The sequence below is a fragment of the Thalassophryne amazonica genome, chromosome 4 (genome assembly GCF_902500255.1).
Source record: "Thalassophryne amazonica chromosome 4, fThaAma1.1, whole genome shotgun sequence".
NCBI lineage: Eukaryota > Metazoa > Chordata > Actinopteri > Batrachoidiformes > Batrachoididae > Thalassophryne > Thalassophryne amazonica.
In genome coordinates, this window is record NC_047106.1 from 89,724,480 (window position 1) to 89,752,442 (window position 27,963).

The window sequence follows — 27,963 nt, forward strand, 5'->3', positions numbered from 1 at the left end:
ACAACCCCAGGTTTCTTTTCAGCACTGTAGCCAGGCTGACAAAGAGTCAGAGCTCTATTGAGCCGAGTATTCCTTTAACTTTAACTAGTAATGACTTCATGACTTTCTTTGCTAATAAAATTTTAACTATTAGAGAAAAAATTACTCATAACCATCCCAAAGACGTATCGTTATCTTTGGCTACTTTCAGTGATGCCGGTATTTGGATAGACTCTTTCTCTCAGATTGTTCTGTCTGAGTTATTTTCATTAGTTACTTCATCCAAACCATCAACATGTCTATTAGACCCCATTCCTACCAGGCTGCTCAAGGAAGCCCTACCATTATTTAATGCTTCGATCTTAAATGTGATCAATCTATCTTTATTAGTTGGCTATGTACCACAGGCTTTTAAGGTGGCAGTAATTAAACCATTACTTAAAAAGCCATCACTTGACCCAGCTATCTTAGCTAATTATAGGCCAATCTCCAACCTTCCTTTTCTCTCAAAAATTCTTGAAAGGATAGTTGTAAAACAGCTAACTGATCATTTGCAGAGGAATGGTCTATTTGAAGAGTTTCAGTCAGGTTTTAGAATTCATCATAGTACAGAAACAGCATTAGTGAAGGTTACAAATGATCTTCTTATGGCCTCAGACAGTGGACTAATCTCTCTGCTTGTTCTGTTAGACTTCAGTGCTGCTTTTGATACTGTTGACCATAAAATTTTATTACAGAGATTAGAGCATGCCATAGGTATTAAAGGCACTGTGCTGCGGTGGTTTGAATCATATTTATCTAATAGATTACAATTTGTTCATGTAAATGGGGAATCTTCTTCACAGACTAAGGTTCATTATGGAGTTCCACAAGGTTCTGTGCTAGGACCAATTTTATTCACTTTATACATGCTTCCCTTAGGCAGTATTATTAGACGGCATTGCTTAAATTTTCATTGTTACGCAGATGATACCCAGCTTTATCTATCCATGAAGCCAGAGGACACACACCAATTAGCTAAACTGCAGGATTGTCTTACAGACATAAAGACATGGATGACCTCTAATTTCCTGCTTTTAAACTCAGATAAAACTGAAGTTATTGTGCTTGGCCCCACAAATCTTAGAAACATGGTGTCTAACCAGATCCTTACTCTGGATGGCATTACCCTGACCTCTAGTAATACTGTGAGAAATCTTGGAGTCATTTTTGATCAGGATATGTCATTCAAAGCGCATATGAAACAAATATGTAGGACTGCTTTTTTGCATTTACGCAATATCTCTAAAATTAGAAAGGTCTTGTCTCAGAGTGATGCTGAAAAACTAATTCATGCATTTATTTCCTCTAGGCTGGACTATTGTAATTCATTATTATCAGGTTGTCCTAAAAGTTCCCTGAAAAGCCTTCAGTTAATTCAAAATGCTGCAGCTAGAGTACTAACGGGGACTAGAAGGAGAGAGCATATCTCACCCATATTGGCCTCTCTTCATTGGCTTCCTGTTAATTCTAGAATAGAATTTAAAATTCTTCTTCTTACTTATAAGGTTTTGAATAATCAGGTCCCATCTTATCTTAGGGACCTCATAGTACCATATCACCCCAATAGAGTGCTTCGCTCTCAGACTGCAGGCTTACTTGTAGTTCCTAGGGTTTGTAAGAGTAGAATGGGAGGCAGAGCCTTCAGCTTTCAGGCTCCTCTCCTGTGGAACCAGCTCCCAATTCAGATCAGGGAGACAGACACCCTCTCTACTTTTAAGATTAGGCTTAAAACTTTCCTTTTTGCTAAAGCTTATAGTTAGGGCTGGATCAGGTGACCCTGAACCATCCCTTAGTTATGATGCTATAGACTTAGACTGCTGGGGGGTTCCCATGAGTGTTTCTTTCTCTTTTTGCTCTGTATGCACCACTCTGCATTTAATCATTAGTGATTGATCTCTGCTCCCCTCCACAGCATATCTTTTTCCTGGTTCTCTCCCTCAGCCCCAACCAGTCCCAGCAGAAGACTGTCCCTCCCTGAGCCTGGTTCTGCTGGAGGTTTCTTCCTGTTAAAAGGGAGTTTTTCCTTCCCACTGTCGCCAAGTGCTTGCTCACAGGGGGTCGTTTTGACCATTGGGGTTTTACATAATTATTGTATGGCCTTGCCTTACAATATAAAGCGCCTTGGGGCAACTGTTTGTTGTGATTTGGCGCTATATAAATAAAATTGATTGATTGATTGACTTGGATTCATCGTCACAGCCTGACAAAAATGTATCCACATAAAGTGTCCTTATTTTGGAAAATGACGTATGAAAATACTTTAGTTTCTTGTCCTGGCTGAAGAAATGTAGAGTATTTAAAGAAGTCCCTGTTTGTTTTGTGTGTTTTTCAGCCTGAACCAGAGAACACCAGTGCTTTGTGCCACAACAAGAAAATTCACTTCTTTTAAAAGTTAGAAGAGTCACAGCACCTCATTCATTCACGTAAGCCTTTATCACAGGCGTCAGTTGATTCTTCACTATTCTGCACATGATGAAAATAAATCCCATGATCCACCAAGACTAAAATAAAATAAAGTTTAAAAAATATTCAATTACTCGGTTTGGCTTCCGTGTGGAGGGGAGAAGAAGCTAAACCCATATTGGGAGCATGGTAAAATTAAGTATAAGTTTTGGTTGGGTAGGAAATAGTCATACTAGGAAACTCAGCTGTCTAATTTCCCACATAGTTGTGTAGTACCATTGTCTGTTATTCGCCCTTGTTTTTTTCCTGTGTCCCAAGTAGACTTTGAGATGGAGAAACTGTCAAAGGAAAGTAATAAGTACAGTGGGATGGATGGTCTAGTTCAGCTGTACCTTAATATGAAATATACAGATATGATTCAAATATTTACAGATGGATCTAAAGATCCAGTTACAAGAAAGACAGCAGCAGCAGTTTATATTCCCCAGTTTCATAAGCTGACCATAAACAGCTGTCAGATATTTTAGCTGTCTTTTCTGTGGAAATGCTAGCAATTTTGCTTGAACTGTGATGGAACGTTCAGTAACGTTGACAAATCTGTTTGCAGACCAGACCTGATCAATGAGAGTCTTCAACGCTTATTTAAACTACAACAACAGAACATTTCAGTATGTCTCACGTGGGTTCCATCTCATTCTGGAATTGAGGCTAATAAAGCAGTAGATCAGACGGAAAAAGCAGCTCTGAAATCAGAAATACAGATCAACATTACACTTACTAAATCTGAAGTCAAAACAATCATCAAGACAGAAATGAACAAATGGGAAAAGCAATGGGACAGAGAATCTAAGGGTCAGTTTTTACATCAAATTCAGGAACAGGCTGTATCAAGAAGACAGGGGAGATGGAGTCACATGGAAGAAGAAGTAATCACACGAATATGTCACACAGGTTTAAATTTCACTCTCAACATCAATGGAAAACATGAAACTGGTCAGTATTTGAGATGCAGCAGAAAGGAGATTGTTGAGCATGTGTTAGTGGAGTGCCAAGAATATAACAGACAAAAAATTCTATTTGACAATGTCAGAACACTAGGACAAAACAGTTTAACACTCAGGGTATTACAAAGGGAACAGGGTATTCAACAGAATATAGCACAGTGTAATTTCCCCAACCTTTTTTTCCTTCTCCCCCCATCTCCCCATCAGACTCCATTAATGTTCCACACCCTAACAGTTGGTGGCGGTATTCCTCCGTGTTGCTTTGGTACTGCCTACCCTCTGCCACCAATGAACTCAACAGAGGAGGAGGAAGAAGAAGAAGAAGAAGAAGACCCGGATGTAATCGCTGTCATCTTGGGAGCAGAGAAGATTATTATCTTCACCGGTTACCTACCGTTTGCGTCCATCCTAGCAAGCACAAGAGCAGTTTAACTTTTCAGCCTGCGTATTATTGACGGTAATAATTTTAACTCTCTGTCGTGAGAGCAGCTGGAAGGCGGACGTAATGGAACAGCTCGGTGACTGTTCGTCTGCGGAGCAAACTTTCTCCTCTCAGGCCACGCTGATCGTGGAAATGGCTGCTGCATCAGCCGTGGCCGTTTTCCTGGAAGGCCAAAGGCAAGACGGCGAGGACAGACGGGTGAATACAGCCGCCAGTTTAATTTTAGTAATTTGACAAAACCGTTTTGAGACGTAAATTGAAAATTTATTTGAGCGAGAAGATGTCTGAAAGTTCCAGAGAAAAATCGTCCATCACTTCCGTCTTTGTTGTGAAACGGCAGTAGGTAGTTCTGTTCGCTAACTTAAATTATAGAATGGAATGATCTACCAAGTCGAACGTCCAGACACGTAAACACATGGCCTCCGTTTCATTATTACACCGTGTTTCATGGTCCTTGTCTATGAATGGTCTTTTTTTTTTTGTCTTTTTTGTGTTTATGAATGGTACGTAAACCTTACGTTCACACACTGATGTCAGGGTGCTCAGGACCTTACCCAAGGAATCAACATAATAATGGACTATTTAGTGATGATGATGATGATAATGTCGAGTTTAAATATTTCTTGTATATGCAGCTGTAATTTTTACTGTTTTGCTTTTTACATTATTTACACCCAAAAAAAGTAATCTTTGTCTTTCGGCTGTTCCCGTTAGGGGTCGCCACAGCAGATCAATCGTTTCCATCTCACCCTGTCCTCTGTATCTTCCTCTGTCACACCAATCACCTGCATGTCCTCCCTCAGCACATCCACAAACCTCCTCTTCGGCCTCCCTCTTCTCCTCCTGCCTGGTGGCTCCATCCTCAGCATCCTTCTCCCTATATACCCTGGGTCCCTTCTCTGCACATGTCCAAACCATCTCAATCTTGCCTCTCTGACTTTGTCTCCAAACCGTCCCACCTGAGCTGTCCCTCTATGTTCATTCCTAATCTTGTCCATTCTTGTCACTCCCAAAGAGAATCTCAACATCTTCAGCTCTGCCACCTCCAGCTCTGCCTCCTGCCTTTTTGTTAGTGCCGCTGTCTCTAAACCGTACAACATAGCTGGTCTCACTACTGTCTTGTAAACATTCCCCTTCATTCTTGCTGATATTCTTCAGTCACAAATCACTCCTGCCACCTTTCTCCACCCACTCCACCCTGCCTGCACTCTCTTCTTCACCTCTCTACCACACTCTCCATTACTTTGAACAGTTGACCCCAAATATTTAAACTCATCTACTTTCACCACTTCAACTCCTTGTAACTGCACTATTCCACTGGGCTCCCTCCCATTCACACACATGTACTCAGTCTTGCTTCTACTGACTTTCATTCCCCTTCTCTCCAAAGCATATCTCCACCTCTCCAGACTAAACTCAACTTGCTCTCTACTCTCACTACAGATCACAGTGTCATCTGCAAACATCATAGTCCATGGGGACTCCTGTCTGATTTCATCCGTCAACCTGTCCATCACCACTGCAAACAAGAAAGGACTCAGAGCTGATCCTTGATGTAATCCCACCTGAATGAGTCTGTCATTCCGACTGCGCATCTCACCGCTGTCACACTATTCTTGTACATGCTCTGCACTACCCCAACTTACTTCTCTGCCTCTCCAGACTTCCTCATACAATACCACAGTTCTTCTCTTGGCACCCTGTCATAAACTTTTTTTTAAGTCCACAAACACACAATGTAACTCTTTCTGGCCATCTCTGTACTTCTCCAACAGTATTCTCACAGCAAACATTGCATCTGTAGTGCTCTTTCTCAGCATGAGACCATATTGCTGCTCACAGATCTTCACCTGTTTTCTAAGCCTAGCTTCTACTACTCTTTCCCATAACTTCATGCTGTGGCTGATCAACTTTATGCCTCTGTAGTTACTGCAGCTCTGCACATCACCCTTGTTCTTGAAAATAGGAATCAGCACACTTCGTCTCCACTCTTCAGGCATCCTCTCACTTTCCAAGATTTTATTAAACAATCTGGTTAGAAACTCTACTGCCATCTCTCCTAGACATTTCCATGCCTCCACTGGAATGTCATCTGGACCAACTGCCTTTCCACTCTTCATCCTCTTCATAGCAGTCCTCACTTCTTCCTTACTAATCTCTTGTACTTGCTGATTTACTCTTACCACATCATCCAGCCTTTTCTCTCGCTCATTTTCTTTATTCATCAGCTCTTCAAAATATTCCCTCCACCTTCTCAGCACACACTCCTCACTTGTCAGCACATTACCATGTGCATCTTTGACCACTGTAACCTGCTGCACATCCTTTCCAGCTCTGTCCCTTTGTCTGGCCAATCGGTACAAGTCCTTTTCTCCTTCCTTACTATTCAACTTTTTGTACAGCTCGCAATATGCCTTTTCCTTCGCTTTTGCCACTTCTCTTTTCGCCTTACGCCGCATCTCCTTGTACTCCTATCTACTTTCTTCAAATCTCTGGCAATCCAAAACTTTTTTGCCAACCTCTTTCTCCTTATGCTTTCCTGGACCTCTTCATTCCACCACAACATCTCCTTGTGTTCTTCCACTATCCAGATGTCATACCCAATACTGTCCTAGCTGTCTCCCTCACCACATCTGCAGTACTTTTCCAGTTGTCCAAAATTGCTTCCCCTCCAACCAGTGCTTCTCTCACCTGCTTGCTAAATTTCACACAACAGTCTTCCTCCTTCAGCTTCCACCATCTGATCCTTTGTTGAGCTCTCACTCTCTTCGTCTTCTTTACCTCTAAAGTCATCCTACAACAACCATCCTATGCTGTCTAACGACACTCTCTCCTGCCACCACCTTACAGTCTCTGATTTCTTTTAGCTTGCATCTTCTATAAAGAATGTAGGCCATCTGTGTGCACCTTCCTCCACTCTTAGGTTACCCTGTGCTCCTCCCTTTTCTTAAAGTAGGTATTCACCACAGCCATTTCCGTCCTTTTTGCAAAATCAACTACCATCTGTCCTTCCCCATTCCTATCCTTGATACCATATCTACCCATTACTTCCTCATCACCTCTGTTCCCTTCACCAACATGCCCATTGAAGTCCGCTCCTATCATCACTCTTTCATGCTTGGGCACACTCTCCACCACCTCATCTAACACACTCCAGAAATCTTCTTTCTCCTTCATTTCACAACCTACCTGTGGGGCATATGCACTGATGATATTCATCATCACCCCTTCAATTTCCAACTTCACACTCATCACCCTGTCAGACACTCGCTTAACCTCCAACACACTTTTAACATACTCTTCCTTTAAAATTACCCCAACACCATTTCTCTTCCTGTCCTCACCATGGAACAACTTGTACCCACCTCCGATGCTCCTGCTCTTACTTCCCTTCCACTTGGTCTCTTGCACACACAGTATGTCTACCTTTCTCCTCTCCATCATATCAGCCAGCTCTCTCCCTTTACCAGTCATACTACCAACATTCAAAGTCCCCACTCTCATTTCCACCCTTCTCGTTTTCTTCTTCTCCCGCTGTTTGTGGAAACGTTCTCCTCTTCTTCATCGTCTTCGCCCCCAAAAAAGTAATAAATTATTAAATAATATTCTTGTGCTGCAGCTGCAAGGAATGGCTGTAATGAAACCTGCTTTCAGATGGAGATAACGGAATCAAATGTTTTGTTAAATGAAATAGTTTAAATGAGAGCCATTTAATTCTGACTGAAACCAAAACAAAAATTCATTTTTCCAGCTTTAGTCCACTCAAAATGGAGTGAATATTAAAATATAACATCAGCACACATCAGCTTTGACTGAGTGAATCTGAATTGTGCAAAACGTCTTTCACTCTGAAATGCCTAAAAACAAAAAGTCTGTCTTCAGAAATGTTCAAATGAAGCACAACAAAAATAATCCTCAGTCTAACTTATTAAATTTAGGCAGTGGTGGTGGCGGCCAAGTGGTTAGTGCACTTGGTTTTGGTGCGGAAGGCTCCCTGTTCAAATCACACCCCTGCCACATTTCTCCATGTAGTGTGGAGTTGTATCAGGAAGGGCATCCGGCGTAAAACTTGTGCAAATTGAACATGCAGATCCACCTTGGATTTGCTGTGGCGACCCCAAGTACAAACAAGGGAGCAGCCTAAGGGACTTACTACTCGTCTAATTTAGTAAATATATTAAATTTAATGTTTAGATTTCCTTCATTTTCAGCTGCGCATGTTCCTCTGCGTGCTGTCTGTAATTCTAAGGCAGAACTTATTATAAAACCTGTTTCTGATTTCCACACAGGGCTTGTCATTGAAAATAATGAGTTTCAATGGAGTGGATGACTGTAATTAAATCCTTTTTCGTAGGTGTGTCAGCTTTAGATTTCAGTGGCGCAGGTGCACCCATGGCTATGCAGTAGATTTGGACATTGACATGATTCTTTTAACTTTGTATGCCAATGAATTATAATTGAAAGAAAATCATGAATTTTACATTTTTGTGCAGTTTGGCAGCTTTTATTTCAGGGTGATAAGGGAAGATGCCATCCAGGAGCTTTATGAACATCCAGGTCTTTTTTAACTGTAGCAACCAAGAAAAGGGGCAAACAATACCCACTGCCATGATACTCTAGTATAGTGTGTGTATATGCACATTATGTCGTATTTTTTTCACATGCATGCATGTCAACATTGTTAAAGTTGCTGTGTATTTGGATATACACATCACATTGCATCCAATTCAGTTGAATGGTGGAGTTGTTTGTTTGCATCACCCTGTGATGCAGGTCATCTGAACAATATGATGAGATGTAAAATCAATAATACACATAATAATGAATGAATGAAAATGCAACACTTTTACCAAGCTATTACAATATAAATATTACAAATAATTACCTTTGAGATGATTCCAAATGCATTCTCCACGTCATGAAGCACAAACAACAGAACAAAGCGGTCCAGCAAATTGCGCTGCAGTAGTGGGGGGTGGGGGATGTGTGCAAGTGTCAAGGTGTCTTTGCATGGAACGTAATACCTTGACCAAAATAACTGGATTCACTATCTTTCTGCTTTCCTTTCTCCTACAGGCTCAGCTGAATGGTGTCATGAAACTGATGGCAAAGGAGGTTGTTCGCAAGATCTGTGTGGTCTTCAGAGAGCTATATAAAAATGTGGAGAAGGAAAACAAAACCCTAAAGGGAACAGTGAAAAAACTGGAGACAGAGCTGATGTCTTCAGACAAAAAGCAATCAGAGACAGAGAAGAGTGTGAGGGGGAACCAAAAAAGCAAATCATCGGGTTAGTTTATGTTTCCAGCGTTAGTTATGTTGGCAGGATTTTTGCTGTGCCCGTCTATGAATCGGGTCACAAGAACAGCCCAACATCCTGACTCCACCACCTAGCTGACTAGTCAACACATGAATGACACAGTAATCAACATATCGCTGTTGGAAAGTTGCAAGATTCTTTTGTATAGAATACACAGTAGTGTTCAGAATAATAGTAGTGCTATGTGACTAAAAAGATTAATCCAGGTTTTGAGTGTATTTCTTATTGTTGCATGCGAAACAATGTACAAGTATTTTCAGTAGATTCTCAAATCAAACAAGACCAAGCATTCATGATATGCACACTCTTAAGGCTATGAAATTGGGCTGTTAGTAAAAAAAAAAAAGTAGAAAAGGGGGTGTTCACAATAATAGCAGCATCTGCTGTTGACACTACAAACTCAAAACTATTATGTTCAAACTGCTTTTTTAGCAATCCTGTGAATCACTAAATTTAGTTGTATAACCACAGTTTTTCATTATTTCTTCACATCTGCGAGGCATTAATTTTGTTGGTTTGGAACCAAGATTTTGCTTGTTTACTAGTGTGCTTGGGGTCATTGTCTTGTTGAAACACGCATTTCAAGGGCATGTCCTCTTCAGCATAAGGCAACATGACCTCTTCGAGTATTTTGACATATCCAAACTGATCCATGATACCTGGTATGCGATATGTAGGCCCAACACCATAGTAGGAGAAACATGCCCATATCATGATGCTTGCACCACCATGCTTCACTGTCTTCACTGTGAACTGTGGCTTGAATTCAGAGTTTGGGGGTCGTCTCACAAACTGTCTGTGGCCCTTGGACCCAAAAAGAACAATTTTACTCTCATCAGTCCACAAAATATTCCTCCATTTCTCTTTAGGCCAGTTGATGTGTTCTTTGGCAAATTGTAACCTCTTCTGCACGTCTTTTATTTAACAGAGGGACTTTGCGGGGGATTCTTGCAAATAAATTAGCTTCACACAGGCATCTTCTAACTGTCACAGCACTTACAGGTAACTCCAGACTGTCTTTGATCATCCTGAAGCTGATCAATGGCTGAGCCTTTGCCATTCTGGTTATTCTTCTATCCATTTTGATGGTTGTTTTCTGTTTTCCTCCATGCACCACTGTTTTTTTTTTTTTTTTGTCCATTTTAAAGCATTGGAGATCATTGTAGATGAACACTTGCGTTGCACTTGCGTATAAGTTTTCCCCTCTCCAATCAACTTTTTAATCAAACTACACTGTTCTTCTGAACAATGTCTTGAACATCCCATTTTCCTCAGGCTTTCAAAAAGAAAAGCATGTTCAACAGGTCCTGGCTTCATCCTTAAATAGGGGACACCTGATTCACATCTGTTTGTTCCACACAACTGACAAACTCACTGACTGAATGCCACACTACTATTATTGTGAACACCCCTTTTTCTACTTTTTTTTTTTTTTTTACTAATAGCCCAATTTCATAGCCTTAAGAGTGTGCATATCATGAATGCTTGGTCTTGTTGGATTTGTGAAAATCTACTGAAAATACTTGTACATTGTTTCGCATGTAACAATAAGAAATATACTCAAAACCTGGATTAATTTTTTTTAGTCACATAGCACTACAGTTATTCTGAACACTACTGTAACTCTTGTTGGACTGTACATGAAATCCAACAATGCACAATCCAACTTCCACAGACTGAAGTTCTGCAGAATCCCAGTGTCCTAGATGTCATCTGGATAGGCACCAAGATAGGGCTGTTTTGCAGCTTTGAAAACATTGGCAGAACTAACGACCTAAATGGAATGTGGAAGCCCCCCCCCAATGACAAGACTGACAACACTGGTACACCAGTGTCGATTGGAAGGGGTGGTTCATGTCTGAGGGCACTCTGAATATGATCCAGAGGAGTCGTAGTGCACCTCTGTTTGAAATTTTGGGATGTGTAAGGAGCTGGTAAAGCTGGCTGTGATGACACCGAGGGCAGATAAGGAGACAGGGTTTTTTAGTTTTTTGTTAAATAAGAATGCTGCTATTGTTATGTCATTTGCAGCCTGTGCTGATTATCACAACATGCTTCTCTCACTTGATTTGGCTGTTTGTTGGACATCCTGAGACCTAGAAGATTTTCCATTGCGGTGCTGGATGTTATAGCCATACACAGGTATACTAACCAAACAAATTTTTGTGTCATTATAGGTTGTAAAGTGCAAGACATTTCAGACAGGACCACCTTAATGCTTGAGCTCAAGCAGCCAACATCCAAGCTTGCTTCATTGCCTCGGGTTGTCTTGGAACCTCTGGTGTTTATAAATCACCCAGTCCATGGCTCCATCATTGACCTAAGGAGTCCCACCTTGCAAGTCCTGTCAAAGAACCCAGACCAAGCTGCCACCAGTAGTACTTCCTGTTTAACGGTTGAGAGTCCAAATGAGGTTTTGTTGGAAACTGACCAGCTCCCTCCAGATTCTGATTGCGCTCCATGGAGCCCGTCCTCCTCTGACCCGACTTCACCTCCTGCACTTGATGGACATCCATTAAGCAAGAAAACAGATCTATCAGTGATGGCCACCGAATCCACTCCTATACTTGAAGCAGAAGCCCTTTTTGTTGTATGTATTATATACTTTTTTTTTTTTTTTTAAATCAGAACTGACAGAAATCAATCATTACAGCAATTGCATAAATATAATGTGTGGATGCAAATGAGTGACAAATTAAAGGAAACAGAAATATCTTCATGAGCTGCTGGGTCACCAAAAGGCTTCCAAACATCTGTGCTCCTTATTACAGATTCTCATAAGTCCTATTTGGAGATGATTGATTTATATGGGAAGGTGAAGAAATGTAGTTTTGCCACAGGGCGTCTGTAATATTCATGGAACATATGCATGAGATAAGAAAACTCAATGACTGCGATGTGAGTGGCCACTTAATAAACATCTGTCGCATTGCGTCATCCACCTCAGAAAAAGGAAGGAAATAAAATTACTAGGTTGAGTAGAAAGCATTTGTCTTTTTCAGTATGCTTGTTGCTATCTAGCTTCTGTCCAGTTACTTGTCAGCTTCACTGGTTTTTTTATTTGGTTGGGGGTTTTTTTCTTCCCTTTGTTTGGGCTGTGTGTTGCTTCGTGCAACAGTGCACGCTCTGTGTACTCAAGGAGGTGGTACAACATTTCCTATCTCGTGAACTTTGTTGCTTTATGCTTTTAATCTGCACACAAAGGTGTGCAGCCTGTTGTCAGAGCACTGTTTCAGTGTACTTTAAACAGAGCAGGTGTTCCAAAGATGCAGTGGGGGAAAGCAGAGAGGTGAGGCAAAGATATGAACATGATCACAGGATTTCATAGCTGTGATGTGGAAATCGGATAAATTCTACGTAAATAAAACTCAAGCATGAATTTAAATGAAAGTCATTGTTTCCTCCCAAAAACCTTTAAGCACCTCTGTACTTAAGATAAATGGCAGAATACTTCTTTTACAGAGAACATTGCTGACTTCTGTATTCGTACGGTATTAATTACCCAAGGTAGTTTCTACAGCTGGTTATACAGATGGCAAAAGATGGTGGAATTTTTACCAGCATGTACAGTCAAGTACAAATAACTGACATGGCTCATTATGACTGGATAAGAATCAAGTCTGGAAGTAATTATTTTACTTCACATCCCCATATGAAATGAATCCCATCTGAATAGGGTTTAAATCTAAATTCTTCCCTCAGAGAATAGTCGCTCATTAGTTGCTTTGATGAGAGTTGGTGGTGGAACGTGTCAACACAAATTAATAATTGTCATATGTAAGTCCCAAATTTGGTAATCCATTATGAATGCACAGGGACTTTCCTGCTTTGCTGGAGTGAAACGGGGAAAACATTTTGTCTCCTTTATTACTGCTTTAACAGTCATTAATTGCTTAATGGGAAACAGTCATCAATTTAAAAATGAAAAGTTTGGCATGTGTGGCCAAATCCTTGCATTTGATGTTGTCTTGCCACTGCACATTCACACTGAACATTACATTATTCATGCTAAAATTGTGATGAAGCTTTTGCACACTCAGTTGTGACATTGAGTTTACTTTATTTACTTTTTTTTTAGGAAGCTGAGATGATAATAGAAAATGTGGAAGAGGTTCCTGAAAAGCCAGCTGTCACCGACAGTGAAACAGGTGAGCATTTCCTACCAGAAGCACAGTAAGAACTCAAAGTATGGTATGGATTTCCACGAACCCTTGTGGGGAGGGTACTTGGGTTGGGGATGAGTTAACCAAATTTGGAGGCGTCGCCTCTGATTCAAAATGCTGCATGCTGCATTCACATATTGGTAATAGGAAAAAAAAAACAGTCCAAACAGATTGTGAAAAGCAAACTTACTGTCATTTAAATTACTGCTTGCTCGCCATGCCATTCATTGAGTGAGTGTACCTTTCTTAGAGAAAAGCTTCAACACTCTCTGCTCTGTGGCAAGATGCATTACCATCCTGACACTTGATTTCATCGTCACAAAACCTTTTGTCTGTTGATGGAATACAAAAAGTGACCAAAATGTCACTATTGTGCAATGACTGCTGAGGTAATGTTTGCTTTCTCCCCAGTCCTTTACCTGACATGGAACCTCAAAAATGAGTGAGGAAATTTGTTTTGCTTCTTAAGACAGCCAACTTTATATGTTCCTTAGCATTGTATTGTCTTTGTATCCAGTGCAGATTAATGACTAAATGTCTTTTTCCACCAATCACCCATAGTGCAACAGATAACTGAAACAATCCTGCAAATGGTGATACAAACACCAGCCACTTAAAAATGCTCCAATCAAATTGTAAACTACACTAAATTATTTGTCTGATCATAATGATTTCAAAAAGGTATAGTTTGGACTATCTATGACTGAGTGTTATGGAGGTATGGGGTAAAAACAGCAAACATGGTGACAAAGGTCAGTTTCAGTTTGTACAGGGGTCAAAAATTAGTTCCTTCAATTTTTGTTTAAAAAAAGTGATGCAAATTATTGGTTGAACTAATAGGATTAATAAATGGAATAGTTGTAACTGTGTTGAATGCTTGGTCTCCAAAGTAAAGTTCAAATAAGGTCAATGTCCATTGGATTCTATGACATGTGACATATGTTACCCTGTAAAATTGGAGCAACGTTAATTTCTGACCCCTGTACAAACTGAAACTGACCTTTGTCACCATTTTTGCTGTTTTTACCCCATAACTCCTGAACATTCAGTCAGCGATAGTTCCAACTATACCTTGTTGGAATTATGATCAGACAAATAACATAGTGTAGGTTTTAATTTGATTGGATAGTTTTTAATTTTGACCCCTGTGTAATTCTTCAATTGACCCCTACCTGTCTGCCTATTAAAAATTCAAGTGGCTTGTTGGTTTTTTCAAAAGACTAATGTTGAAGGAGTATTTCTGCCAAATTTGATGCTTGTATCACCATTTGCAGGATTTTGCTCTAAATATTCTCTTAGCTGCTGCACTATCACACTATGCTATTGTTTCTATTTAGGCCACTGTAACCTCTTTTTTATTTAGATGTTACTGGTAATTTTCCTTTGGCCATACAAAACAAAAAGTAAATTTGTTTGATTCAGGTGAGTTCTCATAGTTCTGCTGCAAATATAGGCATTTTTTGGTGTGTGTGTGTACAGTTTCTTATTTCAAACTATCTTGCTTTGTGTTTTCTGCCCTTGGTCTACCTGCATGTTTTCCTTTTCTTGTTGGGAAGGTGTCGTAGCACGGACCCACAACAGGGGGCGCAAATGAACGGACAATGAGTAAGCCAAAAAGTAACAATTTAATGTTGTGATAATACACAACTAAATGTACATAAATTTGCACAGTCAATAAACACCAGGTGACGTGTGGGCAGGCTCGAAGATAGAAGACCCCCGACGAGAGAGAAGCCGCGTCCCACACGGCTTCCACCACCAACGGTCTGAAGAACACCGGAGCCGCCAAGTCCCGAGTCCCCAGGTGGCCTCTGTCTTCGGCTGTCGACCCTGGTACTGCTGGCAGAAAGCAGAGATATGATGTATGAGTGTGAGTCCGCACACTCAGTAATTCACAGTCCATACACAGTTAGGAGGGAGCTCCTCCACCTCCAATCACACACTCGTACAGCTCCTGGTTTAACCACTTATCTGGGTTGGGATGTGAGGCGAAGCCGTCGCTGTCACACCAAACGCCAATCCCTCAGACAAGGAAACACTCCAGGAAAACGGCTGTAACAGAAGCTCAGGTTAAACACACAAAGTGTCTGTCAGCAGAGAAATTACCTTGTTAATGGTAGTCGATTTCTCTGCGGGGAGGTGGAGTTGCAGTCCGGCTTATAAAGTGGTGTAGATGAGTGACAGCTGGTGTGATGAGTGACAGCTGTCACTTCCTCTGGGTCTGGCGCCCTCTCGTGCTTGGAGCAGCACTCCAAGCAGGGCGCCCTCTGGTGGTAGTGGGCCAGCAGTACCTCCTCTTCAGCGGCCCACATAACAGGACCCCCCCCTCAACGGGCGCCTCCTGGCGCCCGACCTGGCTTGTCCGGGTGTCTTCTGTAGAAATCGGCCAGGAGGGCCGGGTCCAGGATGAAGCTCCTCTTCACCCAGGAGCGTTCTTCAGGTCCATACCCCTCCCAGTCCACCAGGTATTGGAACCCCCGGCCCTTACGACGGACGTCCAGGAGCCTGCAGGCTCCCCGTCGATGAGCCGGGCAGGAGGCGGCGTAGGTCCAGGTGCACAGAGGGGCGAGGTGTGGTGTGGCATGATACGGGACACGTGGAATACCGGGTGGATCCGCAGTGAAGCTGGGAGTTGGAGCTTCACTGCGGCCGGGTTGATGATTTTGAGGATTGTGAACGGTCCGATGTATCTGTCTTTTAACTTGGGGGAGTCTACACAGAGGGGGATGTCCTTTGTTGAGAGCCACACCTCCTGCCTGGGCTGGTATGTGGGGGCCGGGGAACGCCGGCGATCCGCATGGGTCTTGGCCCTTGCCCGGGCCTTCAACAGGGCAGAGCGGATGGTCCACCACACCCGGCGGCACCTCCTGAGGTGGGCCTGGACCGAGGGCACACCGACCTCTCCCTCCACCAGCGGGAACAATGGGGGCTGGTACCCCAAACATGCCTCAAAAGGGGAGAGGCCGGTAGCAGACGAAACTTGGCTGTTATGGGCATACTCGATCCAGGCCAGATGGTGACTCCAGGCCGCCGGGTGCGCGGAGGTGACGCATCGAAGGGCCTGCTCCAGCTCCTGGTTGGCCCGCTCTGCCTGGCCGTTTGTCTGGGGGTGGTACCCGGACGAGAGACTCACGGTGGCCCCCAGCTCCTTACAGAAACTCTTCCACACCTGTGACGAGAACTGGGGACCACGATCTGAAACGATGTCCGATGGTATCCCATGCAGCCGCATGACGTGGTGGACCAGGAGGTCTGCCGTCTCCTGGGCCATCGGGAGCTTCGGGAGGGCCACGAAGTGGGCCGCCTTGGAGAACCGGTCCACTATCGTGAGAATTACGGTGTTGCCCTGGGACGGTGGGAGGCCCGTGATGAATTCCAGGCCGATGTGAGACCAGGGGCGATGAGGCACCGGCAGGGGTTGGAGGAGTCCCGTAGTCCTCCGATGGTCTGCCTTGCCCCTGGCGCAGATGGTACAGGCCTGGACATAGTCCCGGACGTCGGTTTCCAGGGACGCCCACCAGAAGCGCTGCTGGACTACTGCCACGGTCCTACGCACTCCGGGATGACAGGAGAGCTTGGACCCGTGACAGAAGTCCAATACAGCAGCTCTTGCCTCTGGTGGGACGTACAGTCTGTTCTTGGGGCCGGTCCCCGGGTCCGGGCTCCTTGTCAGGGCCTCCCGGACGGTCTTCTCCACGTCCCAGGTGAGGGTGGCCACGACAGTGGACTCGGGGATGATGGTCTCGGTGGGGTTCGACAGCCCCGCTTTGGCTTCTTCTTCATGCACCCGGGACAATGCATCTGATTTTTGGTTCTTGGTCCCGGGGCGGTACGTGATCCGGAAGTCAAAGCGCCCGAAGAACAGAGACCAGCGGGCTTGCCTGGGGTTCAGCCGCTTGGCGGTCCGGATGTACTCCAGGTTCCGATGGTCCGTGAAAACCGCGAAGGGCAACGATGCCCCCTCCAGCAGGTGTCTCCACTCCTCAAGAGCCTCCTTCACCACGAGGAGCTCCCGATTGCCGACGTCATAGTTCCGTTCAGCTGGGGTCAACCTGCGGGAAAAAAAGGCACAAGGATGGAGAACTTTATCAGCCTCCACGCTCTGGGACAGCACGGCTCCTATCCCTGAGTCAGAGGCGTCCACTTCTACTATGTACTGGCGATCAGGATCAGGCTGCACCAGAACTGGTGCAGTCGAGAACCGGCGTTTCAACTTCTGGAACGCGGCTTCGTACCGATCCGACCAGGCGAAGGGGACCTTGGTGGAGGTCAGGGCAGTCAGGGGGCTAACTACCTGACTGTAACCTTTAATGAACCTCCTGTAGAAATTTGCAAAGCCGAGGAACTGCTGTAGTTTCCTGCGGCTTGTTGGTTGGGGCCAATCTCTCACCGCCGCAACCTTGGCCGGATCAGGGGCGACGGAGTTGGAGGAGATGATGAACCCCAGGAAGGACAAAGAAGTGCGGTGGAACTCGCACTTCTCGCCCTTCACAAACAGCCGGTTCGCCAACAACCGCTGTAGGACCTGACGTACATGCTGGACATGGGTCTCAGGGTCCGGGGAAAAGATGAGTATATCGTCCAGATATACGAAGACGAACCGATGCAGGAAGTCCCGCAAGACGTCATTTACCAAAGCTTGGAACGTCGCGGGGGCGTTAGTGAGGCCGAACGGCATGACCAGGTACTCAAAGTGACCTAACTGGGTGTTGAATGCCGTCTTCCATTCGTCTCCCTTCCGGATCCGAACCAGGTGGTACGCGTTTCTAAGATCTAATTTCGTGAAAATTTGGGCTCCATGCAGGGGCGTGAACACTGAATCCAACAGAGGTAACGGGTATCGGTTGCGAACCGTGATCTCGTTCAGCCCTCTGTAATCAATGCATGGACGGAGTCCGCCGTCTTTTTTACCCACAAAAAAGAAACCAGCACCCATCGGGGAGGTGGAGTTCCGGATCAGCCCGGCAGCTAAGGAGTCCCGGATGTAGGTCTCCATTGATTCGCGTTCCGGACGTGAGAGGTTGTACAACCTACTGGACGGGTACTCAGCGCCCGGGACCAAATCGATGGCACAATCGTATGGTCGGTGCGGGGGAAGAGTGAGCGCCAGATCTTTGCTGAAAATGTCAGCAAGATCATGGTACTCCTTTGGCACCGCCGATTAGATTGGGGGGGACTTTGACCTCCTCATTAGCCGTAGTGCCGGGAGGAACCGAGGATCCTAAACACTCCCGGTGGCAGGTTTCGCTCCACTGCGTCACAACCCCGGACGGCCAATCTATCCAGGGATTGTGCTTCACCATCCATGGAAAGCCCAAAATCACTTGGGAGGTAGATGGTGTTACATGGAACACGATCTCCTCCCTGTGATTCCCAGACACAACCAAAGTCACTGGTTGTGTCTGATGTGTGATTAATGGAAGCAGGGTGCCATCTAGTGCTCGCACCTGCAATGGTGCCGGCAGAGCCACCAGGGGGAGCCCTACTTCCTTTGCCCATCTGCTATCCAGCAGATTCCCTTCCGACCCCGTGTCTACCAGTGCTGGGGCGTGAAGGGTTAAATCCCCACAAAGGATTGTTACTGGGATTCGTGCAGATTTGCGGGGTTTCCCCGCGTGCGTGTTATGGCCCACCTTTAGCCCAGTTTCTAAGGACGGGCGTTGTAGTTTGACCGTTTGGGGCAGTTCTTCTGCCGGTGCTCACAAGAGCCGCAGAAAAAACACTCCCCGCGGGCCAGCCTCCTTTGTCTAATGTTTGTTTTCACTTTGGCCCTGCTCGTGTCCATAGCCTCCTCAGCAGGGGGAGCTGTAGCCACACGGAGCTCTCTGGCAGTGAAGCATGGGGACGACGTCACCTTTTCGGAACCGGAAGGGGGAGGGACAGCTCGTGCCCGGTCACGCCCCCCAGCCTGCTCCCGACGATGCTCGTTTAAACGGTTGTCTAAGCGTATAACTAAATCGACAAGCCCGTCAAAATCCCGCGGTTCCTCCTTAGCCAGTAGGTGCTCCTTTAGGACCGGGGACAGTCTATTTACGAAGGCGGCGCGGAGCGCAACGTTATTCCAGCCGGACCTCGCTGCCGCGATGCGGAAGTCGACTGCATACTCGGCTGCGCTACGGCGCCCCTGTCTCATAGACAGCAGCACGTTCGAAGCGGTCTCGCCTCTGTTGGGATGGTCAAACACTTGTTTGAACTCCCGTACAAACCCAGTATAAGACGTTAGGAGCCGTGAATTCTGCTCCCAAAGCGCCGTAGCCCAGGCACGTGCCTCTCCTCGAAGCAGATTTATAATGTAAGCCACCCGGCTAGCGTCTGACGCGTACATGACAGGGCGCTGTGAAAAGACGAGCGAACACTGCATGAGGAAGTCTGCGCACGTCTCAACACAGCCCCCGTACGGTTCCGGAGGGCTTATGTATGCTTCAGGGGACGGTGGGGGGGGGGGGGTCGTTGAACAACCAGTGGAACGTCTGATACAGGCCCAGGACCAGCCAGAGGAGTGGCTGCAGCAGCGCCCTGATCGTGCGCTTCCACCCTGGCGGTGAGAGCCTCCACCCTCCGGTTAAGGAGGACATTCTGCTCGGTCACTAAATCTAACCGAGCCGTGAAGGTGGTTAAGATCTGCTGCAGCTCACTCAACACGCCTCCCGCTGACGCCTGCGCTCCTGGCTCTTCCATTGGCCGTTCAAGCTCGGGTTGACGCCCCTCGGAATCCATGGCGATGGCCGAGAAATCCTGTTGGGAAGGTGTCGTAGCACGGACCCACAACAGGGGGCGCAAATGAACGGACAATGAGTAAGCCAAAAAGTAACAATTTAATGTTGTGATAATACACAACTAAATGTACAGAAATTTGCACAGTCAATAAACACCAGGTGACGTGTGGGCAGGCTCGAAGATAGAAGACCCCCGACGAGAGAGAAGCCACGTCCCACGCGGCTTCCACCACCAACGGTCTGAAGAACACCGGAGCCGCCAAGTCCCGAGTCCCCCAGGTGGCACAAAGTGTCTGTCAGCAGAGAAATTACCTTGTTAATGGTAGTCGATTTCTCGGCGGGGAGGTGGAGTTGCAGTCCTGGCATTTGTTCAGGTGGAGAAAAAAAAAAAACTACAAACGGAGGAGATTACATAATTTTTTTTTTTTTTCTTGAACATCAAGTGATTTCATTTTTTTTAATTTTTTTTTCCTCTGCTTCCTCTAAAGCAGTGTCAAAAACATCTGCTTTATTTCAGAAATACATGACCGGGTGCCCCACTCCTAGATTTGTCCATAGTTGTTGTTGTTGGCAGTTTCCTCGCTTGTGAGGATAGTGGGAAGGCCTTTTTTTTTTTTTTTTTTTTAAGTTTATTTTCTACAAGCCCTCTGGTGGCTGAAAAGTCCGATGCGGGATGCACAAGACCTGTTACACTTGGGGCAAATGAACACTTGAGTAGGCTGGGCTTGTGCTGCTGCCCGCTCTTTCTGTCTTTGACGCTTCTGGCGTGAGGCCTTACTTCTTTCTGCCTCAAACTTCAGGCTGGCGGATTTGATGCTGGAATGCCAGCTGAGTCTATCTGTAGCTAGATGCTGCCATGACTGATGCTGAATGCCTGCAAGGGAGAGCTGTTTCTTCAGCTGGTCCTTATAGCCCTTTTTGGGGGCCCCTTGGTTTCGTCTCCCTTCCTTGAGCTCGCCAAAGAGAATTAATTTCGGCATGCGTGTATCATCCATCCTGGCTACGTGACCTGCCCAACGAAGCTGTTGTTTGAGTATAATAGACTCCATGCTGGGCAGTTTGGCTCTGGTAAGGATGTCCTCATTTGAGACATAGTCCTGCTACTTGAGCCCGAAGATGTTTCGGAGACAACGCTGATGAAAGCGTTCTAGTAATCTGATCTGCTGACGATAGAGAACCCAGGTTTCAGCTCCATACAGGAGGGTAGGGACCACAATGGCTCTGTAGACCTGCACTTTTGTGGAAAGGCGCAGTGCATGATTCTGCCAGACTTTCTTTGAGAGTTGACCAAAAGAACTGCTGGCCTTGGCAAGGCGACTGTCTAGGTCCTTGGCAACAGATGCCTCGTTTGAGATAACACTACCGAGATACGTGAAGTGCTCTACTACATTCAGGCTGGTACTCTCGATGTTGATTTGGGGTGGGGTATATGCTGTATGGGGGATCGGTTGATATAGCACTTCTGTTTTTCTCAGGCTGATGGTGAGGCCGAAGGCTCTTGCTGCTTCAGCAAAACAGTTGACAATGTGCTGCAAGGGTTGCTCCGTATGGGCGACAAGGGTGCAGTCATCTGCGAAGAGCAGCTCCATGATTAGCTGTTCTGTGTTCTTAGTGTGGGACAGAAGGCGCCGCAAGTTAAACAGACTTCCGTCGGTTCTGAAGCGGATATAGATGCCGTCTGTCAAGTCTTTGGCCTCACGAAGCATCATGCTGAAGAAGATGGAGAACAGAGTGGGCGCGAGGATGCAACCTTGTTTGACGCCATTTGAGATGGGGAAGCTGCCGGACAGAGTCCTGTTGTACTTCACTTGTCCCATCTTGCCTTCATGCAGCTGGTGGATGATGGTGAGGAGCTTTGGAGGGCAGCCAAGGCGTGCAAGAATCTTCCACAAACCCTCACGACTGACCGTGTCAAAAGCCTTGGTTAGGTCTGTGAAGGCTGCATAAAGGGCCATGTTCTGTTCTCTGCACTTCTCCTGGATCTGTCTCAGGACGAAGATCATGTCGGTGGTTCCCCTGTTGGCCCGAAATCTGCACTGACTCTCAGGGGTATTTTCATGCGCTATGGTAGGGGTAAGCCTGTTGAGCAGCACTCGAGCCAAAATCTTACCTGCTATTGAGAGGAGAGTGATGCCCCGGTAATTAGAACAGTCGGACATGTCACCCTTGTACAGGGAGACAATGACCACATCCCAAAGGTCATGTGGAACCATTTCCTTTTCCCAGCAACTGGAGAATAGAATCTGAAGCTTGTCGAGGACTGCCTCACCTCCATTTTGGTACACCTCTGCTGGGATGCCATCTATGCCAGGAGACTTCCCTGGAATCAGCTGCGTGGTGGCCTTTCGGATCTCTTCAAGTGTTGGGGGGTCATCAAGTTCCCATTTCACCTCCACCTGGGGAATCTTCTCGATTGATGACTCTTGCACAGTGCGCTTGTCACTGAAGAGGTTTTCAAAGTGTTCTGACCAACGCTGCATAATGGTTTCCTTGTCCGTCAGAAGGGTGGAGCCGTCTGAGGAGTGCAGGGGTGCTTGCACTTGATGTGCTGGCCCATGGATGGTCTTAAGGGCTTCATAAAAGGAACGCATGTCTCCGGCATCGGCATGTTGGTGTGTCTTTTCCGCAAAAGCTAGCCACTAGTCGTTCTGCAGTATGCGGAGCTTGCTTTGCAGTGTGGAGCAGGCATTTCTGTAAGCTGTCTTGGCAACAAGTTGGGACATGTCCAGCTCTCCACAAGTTCTTTTATACCCACTCGACTGGTAAGCACTGAAAGCCGAGATAGACATGTCCCAACTTGTCCTCTAACACGCAGAAACGGAGGTGTTCCTTTGTCTCGCTTCATCAGCGAATCGGTCGTGACGCGCGAAGCCTCCGCGCGGCTTTCCATGACAAAATCTCTTGTTAAAAGTGAAATCTGCCGGAAAATGGCTGATGTCCAGGTTTTGTGATAACCAGAGAAAGAGCACACGACGGTCTCGTATCCACAGAGCCATCAGCTTAGAAATGATCCAGTGGTTTGTGCCGCATCGTCGCAGCTCGCAGCGCGGCGCACCGACCGTCCTTTAAAGGGGTCCTTAAACCTGTAGTTAAAGTCCTTATTCTCTGTGAAGCCCGTAAAATTTTCACTGAAAGCCAGATAAATTTTTCGAATGGTTTCCAGGTGCCAGTCTCTAACAGCTTCTGAAAAAATTCTGATGGAAAAAAAGTCCTTTTCATTCCGCCATTTCCAGACAATGAAAATCCGACGAGGGGGCGGGACCACTCCTTCCACAAGGCGTGCTCACAGGCGAATGACGTCACCGACAGGCGTGGAAAAACTCACGCATGCGCACGAGGGTTCAAGCATGTCTGACGTAAAAACATATGAATGAAATCCATATAGTTTTTGAAAAAAATAAAAAGGTACGATACTTTATGGACAGACCTCGTATCTTCTTAAACTGTGGGCCTTTCTTCTTAGGAGGGGGCTTGAAAGTGAAAGCAATCTTGGAACAAACCAAGCGATGATCCGTATAGCAATCCGCGCTAGGCATCTCGCTGGTATGTAGTACGTCTCTTCTATCACGCTGTCGCGTCAGAACGTAGTCCAGAAGGTGCCAGTGTTTGGAGCGTGGGTGTCCCCAGGTTGCTTTGAATCTCTCTTTCTGTTGGAACAGGCTGTTGGTGATCGTCAAGTCATGTGCAGAGCAGAACTCCAGCAGCAGGCGGCCATTGTCGTTACAGTTGCCTATGCCATGTTTCCCTAGCACGTCCTTCCATACATCAGAGTTGCGGCCCACTCTGGCGTTGAAATCTCCCATGATGAGGAGCTTGTCCTGGGTGTCGACGCACTGTAGAAGGTTGTGCAGATCGCTATAGAAAGCCTCCTTAACTCCGATGTCGGCCTGCATGGTTGGGGCATACACACTAACAATAGTGGCAAAATCCTTGTTATTGATGGGGAGCCGGAGTGACATGAGTCCAACTGGCAAACTGTGTAACCTATGTGCTATGGCGCTCTTAATCATGAACCCGACCCCTGAGAGTCGACGATCTTCTTTAGCCTTCCCTGACCAGAACAGTGTGTAGCCTGTGCCTTCCTCGGTGAGTGACCCTTGGTCTGCAAAGTGCACCTCACTGAGTGCAGCAATGTCTATGTCAAGCCTTGCTAGCTCTTTGGCAACTAAGGCTGAGCGTCTTCGAGGACGATCACTATTGTCTGAGTCCATCATTGTACGTACATTCCAGCACGCAATTTTCAGGTTCTTTTTTTCCTTTCGCACCGCGCGTAGTGATGCCCGTTGGCAGCGGTGAGCCAACCGGGTCTAGTGAGACAAGCCATGTTTAGACCACCTTTTCTAGGTCTGTCTGCATGTGGAGCAAGCAGGGCTATCCCTAAACAGGGCTGCTTGGTCACCCAGGGCCCTGCCGGATGATGCTGTTGTCTCGGGTCAGCAATCAAACGACCATAGCTCCTGAGCCGCCTGCATGCAGGATCGAGACTGCAGCTCCCAGTGCCATCATGCACCTGCTATTTTCGCCTCTTCCCATCGCTGCAGGGCTTCCTTCCCGCCTGCGCTCATTGCTTAAAGTGGGGATCAGCTCGCGCACACCAATTCCACTCTTTAGGCAAGGTGGCACTCCACAGTGGCACAGACAAGCTGAGACGGCTGTGGTGACCACCAGGCTGTAGGTTTTACATCAGAGTGACCTTCTCCTAGCCTCTGGCTAAAGAACCTTCCTCGGAGGCAAGGGGGCAGTAACCCAGGCTGGGGGTTTAACATCAGGGTTTTCCTTCCCCTAGGTGGACCGCCTTAACAGGGCTAATGAGTCCCATCTACCCACTGCTATAACCCAGTCAGCTGGGAGGCTCGTGATGGCGGGAGCGCCTAGATCCCGTATAGGTCATGGACCTACCACTGCCATACTTGAATAAACAATATCTGTGTTGTAAAACAACAACAAAAACACAAAGCCAACCTAGTCAAAACCAAAGTGAGTGCAGCTCCAGGAAAACCTACCTGTAACAATCTAAAACTGACTGAAAATAAATCTGACTCAATCTAAACCGAAAACAATTCATCTAGCGCAACGTAACTATAGCTTGTAAGCTAACAAACGGAATATCAAATCAAATTTATTTATTTATTTATATAGCGCCAAGTCAGTCGCCCAAGCCCCAAGGCGCTCCACACCGCAAGGCAAGAGCCACACAACAACCACAGAAAAACCCCAATGGTCAAAATGACCCCCCCGTGAGCAAGCACCATAGTAGTCCATAGTAGTTTTCAAAATGGATACGAATGAGACATTCATGTCTATGTCCACGGTGGAGTGCATGTCACTTGGTGTGAATGGAGTGTGAAATTTGAGATTTATTTTTCTCTGTAATACTTCAGTTGTTACCTTCTAAAATTCATTTTTCTATACATTTTGTAAGTTGCACTAAAAATATGAAGCTTCCAAATAGGACAGCTGTGCACTTAGGACATGTTGATCTCAGTTCAGTCTGACTGTGGCAGCAAACAAGAGCAATTCCCCAAATATTGACTGCACTTCATATAGTACAACACCATAAGTTTTGTTATGTAATCTATGTGGTAATTGGATCCTTTTTTCAGCTCTCAGCAAAGAAGAAAAGAAGGAACTGGAGAGGAAGAAGAGGAGAGAGCAGTACAAAGAGAAGCGTTTTTTCTGTGAGGTTTGCGACAAAGGCTTCCATCAGAAACACCAGCTGAAGAAACACTTATCATATCATCTGAAGCCTTTCCCGTGCCGCTTCTGTGACAAAGGCTTCTACAAGGAAAAGACTTTGCAGAAGCACCTTTTGACCCACCAGCTGAAAGAAGCCCAAGAAAATGACCCTGAGAAGCTCCTGCACTGCGACCAGTGTGACAAGACGTTCAAACTTTTAAGGCAACTTCGAGTTCACAAAGCCTCTCATAAACTAGAGAAGAAACCTTTGAAGTGCTATGCCTGTGATCGGACATTCACGTCTACAAGCGCACTGAGGTACCACGAGGTCACACATGCTGAGGTCAAGCCATTTGTGTGTGATTTCTGTGACAAGCGCTTCATGAGGAAAAAGAGCCTGACTGAGCACCAGAGAACTCACACGGGTGCCAAGCCTTACCCCTGTACAGTCTGTGGTAAAAAGTTTTCTACTGCGAGCAACCTGGGCGTCCACAAGAGGTCCCATTCAGAAGCGCGTCCCTTCAAGTGCTCCGAGTGTGAAAAGGCATTCAAAAGTAAAATGGGGCTCCTGCAGCACAAGATTGTCCACTCTGGGGAGAAACCATTTATGTGCCAAACATGTGGACTAAGTTTTGGCCTCAAGTATAACTTCCAAAGACATCTGCACATCCACAGTGGAGAGAAACCATTCAGGTATATACATTTTTATGTGTTTATAATTGCCTAATTGTACACCATTACTACACACAGCTTTGATTGACATTTCTCTCACCTGCAATTTTACTCCCGTTACTCTGATCATAAGAGAGGTGATTAATCAAATATGGCCATCGGGTATTGCAAAGACTTTGCATTCATCTGTCCGTCTGACTGTGTACAGCATAAGTCCAGTTGTATTACTACCAGAGTCTTCAAATTCACAGGGGAAAATTCTTCAGACACAGACCTTGGACAAGTAAAAAGATGGCTAAACTTGACCTAATTTAAGAGGATAAAAAGTCATTATATGGCTGCAGCGCTACTTTGCGTACTGATTGGCTGATTACCGGCCAGATATTTTCCCATGTTGGACCGGTTTCCATGACGATCAGTCCAAAACGTGTATTTTCTTTACAAACCAGAAGCTAAAAACACGTTTAGGAAAAGCAAGTTGGACGTGAACGTACTCTATAAATATCTAAACAGCATCTGAAAAAACACAGATTGAAAGCTTTTTACCAGCTAACAACCAGACCATCTGTTAGCAACAGATATATTATATATATCTGTTATATTGGACTCTGCTACGCCTCATCCAGTATAACTTTTCTGAATCCAATATTTCTCTATGTTGGACGACTTGCCATCCATCAATTATGTTCTCTACCCCCCTCCAAAATTAAGCAAACAACAAAGAGTCAAGTAAATTAGATCAATTTATTTTGTTGTGAACAGCATATGATCGATTCTGATGCGATGAATGCTTTTAAGACATCAGTAGCATGTTTGTCTGCTGTCTTCGTGTTTTTGGCATCCTTGGAGTTCAATATTTCCACCAGTTCCTCCTCTATGAACTCAGCAAACCTCGCTGGCAGACAATTTTCTGCTGTTGTTGACATGTTTGTTGCCATTTTTTCAACCAGTGTCTGTCAGCTAGATCCTGACCTTCGTATACCGCGCTCTCATTGGCAAGCTGTTGGCAGTAAGCTCTAACGCTATTGGTCAGTGGGAACTGAACCAATATAACTTTTGGTCCTAGCCTTTTTGGATCCAACATAACTTTCTGGTGCCAAGCATGCCAAAATACAGGTTAATGATGGACAGAGGCTAATCTATATATATATATATATATATATATATATATATATATATATATATATATATATATATATATATATATATATATATATATATATATATATATATATATAGCCATCTAATAAACAAATTATTAACCTCACTTGCTTGGTCTGTATGGGGATATCAGACCTCTGTGTTTTTCACATGGAGGTCTGATCTTTCCCTGTACAGACCTCAGTCAGTTAATAATCCTTTAATATTTAGTTTCATTCTGTTCTTTTTTGGAGTGGTGGGAGTGACCATGGAAATAGAGACCTGGAATGGACGTGTGCGCCTCAATCTATTAGTGTCGCTCAGGACAGGGCGGCGCCATTACTAAGGGTGGAAATGTGCCGATCATCAATAATAAACTGACCGCTTTTTTTGCACTAGTGTCGCTATT

At 45.3% G+C, this 27,963-nt stretch overlaps 1 protein-coding gene across 3 annotated transcripts in view; it reads left to right on the forward strand.

Annotated features, from left to right (window-relative positions):
• The first annotated feature begins 3,731 nt into the window (after positions 1 to 3,731).
• Positions 3,732 to 27,963, forward strand: part of LOC117508470 (oocyte zinc finger protein XlCOF6-like) — a 28,616-nt gene continuing 4,384 nt past the window's right edge. The window contains exons 1-6 of one of the 3 annotated variants that reach the window (XM_034168242.1): positions 3,732 to 4,068; positions 8,947 to 9,157; positions 11,365 to 11,777; positions 13,266 to 13,305; positions 22,503 to 22,514; positions 25,667 to 26,435. In XM_034168242.1, coding sequence (XP_034024133.1) covers positions 3,934 to 4,068; positions 8,947 to 9,157; positions 11,365 to 11,777; positions 13,266 to 13,305; positions 22,503 to 22,514; positions 25,667 to 26,435 — 1,580 coding nt within the window. In that variant the 5' untranslated portion in view covers positions 3,732 to 3,933. Of the gene's footprint in view, positions 4,069 to 8,946; positions 9,158 to 11,364; positions 11,778 to 13,265; positions 13,336 to 22,502; positions 22,515 to 25,666; positions 26,436 to 27,963 lie in introns of all 3 variants that reach the window. The other 2 variants (XM_034168241.1, XM_034168243.1) reach the window with 2 other exon arrangements.